Source organism: Helicoverpa zea, chromosome 25 (assembly GCF_022581195.2).
Source record: "Helicoverpa zea isolate HzStark_Cry1AcR chromosome 25, ilHelZeax1.1, whole genome shotgun sequence".
NCBI lineage: Eukaryota > Metazoa > Arthropoda > Insecta > Lepidoptera > Noctuidae > Helicoverpa > Helicoverpa zea.
This window is the reverse complement of record NC_061476.1, coordinates 4,635,219-4,640,207: the sequence shown is the minus strand read 5'-3', so window position 1 is coordinate 4,640,207 and position 4,989 is coordinate 4,635,219. Positions and strand designations below refer to the sequence as shown.

Sequence of the window (4,989 nt, the reverse complement as noted above, 5' to 3'; positions counted from 1 at the left end):
GTTTTTATGGGAATACATTAATAATGTTAATAATTTTTAGCGCAATGAAGTATGTATATGTAAGCGAGTATGTATGTAAATTACCTACATGCCACAGTGACCATAAAGATTGTTATGTGAAAAAATTGTTAGGTAGGTACGTGTATCGTAAAAATATTTGAGGGACTTAAATTAATGAAAGTAAACTGCAATAAATAAGCTTACATATGTAATCAGGCATAGGTTATTATTATTAGGTGGGTTGCTGAAATGTCTCTTCCTCGTAAAATAATTCCTACAATAAAGCGTCCGTTTCAAATTCACACTTAGCTCTTTTAACACCTTTGATTCCATCTTCTATCTGTTGTAAAGTTTTATCTTTAGTTTCTGGTACAACAAAGTACAATAAAACCAGACAGCCACAGACACTGATCCCATAAACACCATAAGTACCCCCAACACCAATAGAATCAATCAAAAGAGGAGTTAACTTTAAAGTCAGAGTATATAAAAGTGTGAAAACAACTCCAGATATGCACGAACCTGTACCTTTATACTCCAAAGGAAAGACTTCTCCAATCAAAGCAAAGGATACAGGTATAAGACTAATATTTACAATAAAATTTTGTAGAATAATCAATGATGGAATCAACCAAAATAAATTCGTGCCAATACCAAATGATTTCAATATCATTAACAAGCAAATTAATAACATTAAAGAGACAGTGAAGAAACCAAAAGTAAATAAAATGACGCGTCTTTTAAAACAGCTTATGATAAAACATGAAGAAGCGAGAGCAACTATTGTCAAGCAATCAGCCCCTAAGGTGCAATAAACTGCTAAAGTTTTGTCGCCGATCAATTCTACCATAATTTGAATAACGTAAACTACAAAATAATATCTCCCGCACAGATCTAAAAGTAACGTCAGGAGTGACACAATCACCAAAGGTTTTATAAACTCCTTTCTGAATAAGAATTTGTAATGTTTCTCCGAGTGCCCGTTTTTTACTGTTTCCATTTGCGTTAACTGCAAATGATGAAGTTCCTTTAAGTTTGATCGACCATTTAGCCATATGAATGATTCTTCACATTCCTCGAAACGGCCTTTCATTGCTAGGAACGATGGGCTTTCTGGCCAAAAAAATGTCAAGATAACAGCAACAGTAGGTGGTAATATGGCGAAAGTAGCTATTTGACGCCAATTCCAATACAAGGACATGGAATGACAGATCAGAGTTCCCACGGCTATAGCAACCTTCTTCAATGTCAGGAAGTATCCTCTCCTTTTGGAGTCAACGTATTCGCAGATGATCATGCTGTTGATGTAAATTCCACCAATAGCGAGGCCTTGGACAATTCTCGCAGCATAGAGGAGTGGAATGCTATTGGCTAACGGGAAGATCATCCAGCCAATGAGGAGTAAGAGATTACAGCTGATATGCACGACCTTTCTGCCGAACGTTTGTAGTATTGGTGACAATATGAAGAATCCACACATGCCTGCAAACCCGTTACTTGCAGCTGAAAATTATGAAACCATTATTACAAATTATTTAGACGACACGTTTAAAGTAAAAAATAAAGAACAATATTAAGAATGGTTTGAAAATACCCAAGACAGAATGATCACTAAAGTTCAAGACTATAGAAGCTTACCAATCCAGGAAGCTTGTTCAGAAGATGCCTTTATATCAGCGCCATTGGAAGAGATCAGAGCAGGAGATAAAACTGAAGGGTAGGCCAGCATGATGCCCACGCTGGCAGAGTAGAACAAACCAGTGGTCAGGATAAAGGCCTAGAATAAAATTATTGTCGTGTGAGAATTTTATAGAAAATACTACTTCTGCTCCGTTGGTGATAATCGTAAGCTACGAGAGGCGTACGAGTTTGTGGAGCATGTGGGTTTTGTCGATAATATAGACTCTATAGTTACAAAATCGACCACAAACACGTGCCTTCAATTTTACCTTTGTTGGCGGTGCAGGCAAGTGATGTCTATCTTTTTGCGTGATCACCACTTCGTAATAAAAAATACAAACCTGTCTCCAGAAATAAAGATCTCCACCACACATTTTTTAAGATTTAGAATCTGAGATATTACTGACATTCATAAGAAACACTTATTTTGACAACGGTACTCCATGAATTAATATGTTGTAGTTTTTCAGGGGAGCCAAGTGTCTGAAACGAGTTGGTAATTCATACTGATTTAATTTCGCACCAGTTTTCCAACCGATCAAATCGCCAAACCGTGACTGTAAATTATACCGCATAGTATGAATGAACTATTAGAATAAGAATCTTTGCTAACAGAGACACGGTATTACAGAGGGTTAGCTAGGTTACATTATGTACAGCATAGCTCACCACTCAATCGGTATGATATTTTTCAGTAGTTTCTCGCACAAATTACATTAGCATAGCATTTTGGACATAATAAAAGTGTCATTTTTGTATATAAAAAAATCTGAAACCGTATAAAAGCGCTGGAACACTGTAATAAGGGCAATGACAGACCACTAAGAAAATGTCAATTTAAGGGTGAAAAAAGGAACGTGATAAAAACCTAAAAGAATTACATAACCCCCTCTAGTGACTGCTCTTTGAATACAATCCTTTGGCATTGAATTCTGTATCAAAACTTACCTCACGGGCCCTCGTCAGGAAGTTTTATTTCTCAACGCAATATCAATCTTGTTTGAGGGGTCATCGTTTTACCTAACAAACAAGTTATCATTTGCATTTTTAATATTTGTAATTTTGAATTCGCGCCACAAGCCTTCACGACGCGTGTTAGTTTGGACGCTATTCAAAAGCTGCGCACGCGACAATAACATGGCTGAGAACAACACCATTGAAATCATTACCAGTTACAACACTAGTGCGAATATATCGACTACCACAGATTACTCTCTCCATCCGGCCCTGGAAATTTTTAACTGGATTCTATTCGTGGTGACTCTTGCTGTGTTCTTATATGGAGTCATATCCTGGTGTGTTGTTAAAAAGTTCCAAAATTTCAGAAACTATGTGCTTCTAAGTGCAATTCTAGCGAATGTGCTGCGATTTTTAGTGACAGTGATAAGTTATGTTTTAAGCCCTGAGACTTTGAAGCATCCATTAGTGCGACTTGTATATATTTCTGTATTCTTATACTGTTTACTATCATACAACTATTGGCTACTCGTTTTATGCTACATTTTTTATGCAGACTTTGTCAAAGTTTTTCAACGCGATATTCGCAGGAAATACTTGAAAAGCAGTTTCTTTGCATGGGTTTTGCCTTTGATATCGGTTCTGATATATTTCTTGACGTTTTTGTTCTATTACGTCACGAGATCAAAGGGAAAAATTACTCGTCGGCATTTTGTTGTCGGTATGCTAATGATGTTAATGCCTATAGCGATTAATTTTGTGATTTACATACTAGTTTTGTGTTCTTTATTATGTACCATTAAAGTTGGTGGGTCTACGTCAACTAACAAAAGTGGTCGCTTTTATATATCTCTGATAATATTCATACTTAGCAACGCAGTATTAGTTTTTACTGGAATATTACAAGTTTTTCAAATGCCGCAGCTAGTCATGGACATCCTAGGAGATCTGGCCGAATACATAAATATAATTGCGTTGGATATATATTTACCTGTAGTTAAAACCAACAGGAATGTGTGGCGTGAATTTTTCGATAAGAAATCTAAGCAGAAAGCTCTGGAAATGAAGTAGTTAGTAAGCATTAATCACAATTTAATAATACCGATTAATGTCGGTGATTCAAAATCTCTAACATTTTCCTTAAAAATAATATAACGTTGGTCAATAAAAACACACACACACCGATTTGTAACCTCGCCTCAGTTTTTTTTTAACCAACCCAAAATATAAGCCCGCATTTAAAATTCGCTACTTTAGAGTTTCTTATAAGTTTTGAAAATATCTGTTTACATTAATAAATTGTAGGTACATAAACAGGTTTGATTGGTTTTAATTAAACTGTATAGGCATACAGGTAGAAGTTAATTTATGTGAGAAACTAGTTTTGCACGTTGGATCATCTTTATTGCGTCGATTTGGAATGCAGATACCTCGATTGCTAGACTCACGTCGTGGCTGAAATCGGAAAGCTAACATAAGTACAATAGCCTTATCAAAAGTCTACTACCTCCAATCAGAACCATTTCGATAAGGTATTGATTAGTATGTACGAGTAAATGACCAAAATCTATTTATAATCTCATTAGTTTTTCTGACTCTGTTGTTGATGATAGCTTTCGATCTGTCGTTGTCAAAATTTTGGTAAACCGAGCTTTTTGAAAAAGGCAAAAAAGTGAAAATGACGATATCTATAAGAACAGTTGTAGGACATAACAGAGATGACAATACTTCTACTTCGATAGCTGACCAAAATTTTGAAGATATCGTAGATGGAGAATCGTTGATCTGGTACGCAGTCACGGTGTTCGTTGTGCTAGTTATTTCCACAATAACTTTCATATACGGACTCGTTTCGTGGAAAATCATCAGAAAATTTCGTAACATCAAGAACTATGTGTATCTAAGTGCCGTTTTAGTGAACATTTTGCGTTTGTTAGTTACATTCGTGTCCGTGATAATGTTTAACTTGAACCCGGACATTTATATGGTACACCTCCCTTTCGTACTTTGTTTTTTATATTCTTTTCTATATTTAACAATGGCATACAACCACTGGTTGTTGATAATGTGTTATATATTCTACGTTGATGTTGTAAAAGTTTTCCAAAAAGAAATCAAAAGAAAGTATCTTAAAAGCTGTTTGTTTGGATGGGTGTTGCCTTGTGTAATGTTGTTAGTCATAACATTGTTGGTAGCGCAGTTCATTTCGGGAGGAAGTAACAGTCTCGCATTATTGAAACTGTCCATGTGGCTTTTGCATACATGCACGTATGTACCAATGATTTTTAACTTGGTGATTTTCATTAAAGTATTATGGGCCTTGTTTTTTATCAAAGATTCAAGCGGTAGCGT

The 4,989-nt window shown here is 35.6% G+C and overlaps 1 protein-coding gene across 1 annotated transcript; it reads right to left on the bottom strand.

The window, feature by feature from the left end:
- Positions 1-274: 274 nt before the first annotated feature.
- Positions 275-2,054, bottom strand: LOC124642699 (facilitated trehalose transporter Tret1-like). Its single transcript, XM_047181301.1, has 4 exons — positions 2,022-2,054; positions 1,639-1,777; positions 926-1,503; positions 275-469 (listed from the first exon to the last, which is right to left on the bottom strand). Exons 1-4 carry the CDS (start codon positions 2,052-2,054, stop codon positions 275-277), a joined length of 945 nt encoding a protein of 314 aa, XP_047037257.1.
- Between the last annotated feature and the right edge of the window lie 2,935 nt (positions 2,055-4,989).

Excerpts from the sequence above, each read along its gene's own strand:
- LOC124642699 (XM_047181301.1), bottom strand. The coding sequence starts at position 2,054 with ATGTGTGGTGGAGATCTTTATTTCTGGAGACAG. Across the intron at positions 1,778-2,021 it reads ATCTTTATTTCTGGAGACAG|GCCTTTATCCTGACCACTGG; the intron begins GTTTGTATTTTT and ends ATTTTATTCTAG. Across the intron at positions 1,504-1,638 it reads TGAACAAGCTTCCTGGATTG|CTGCAAGTAACGGGTTTGCA; the intron begins GTAAGCTTCTAT and ends CATAATTTTCAG.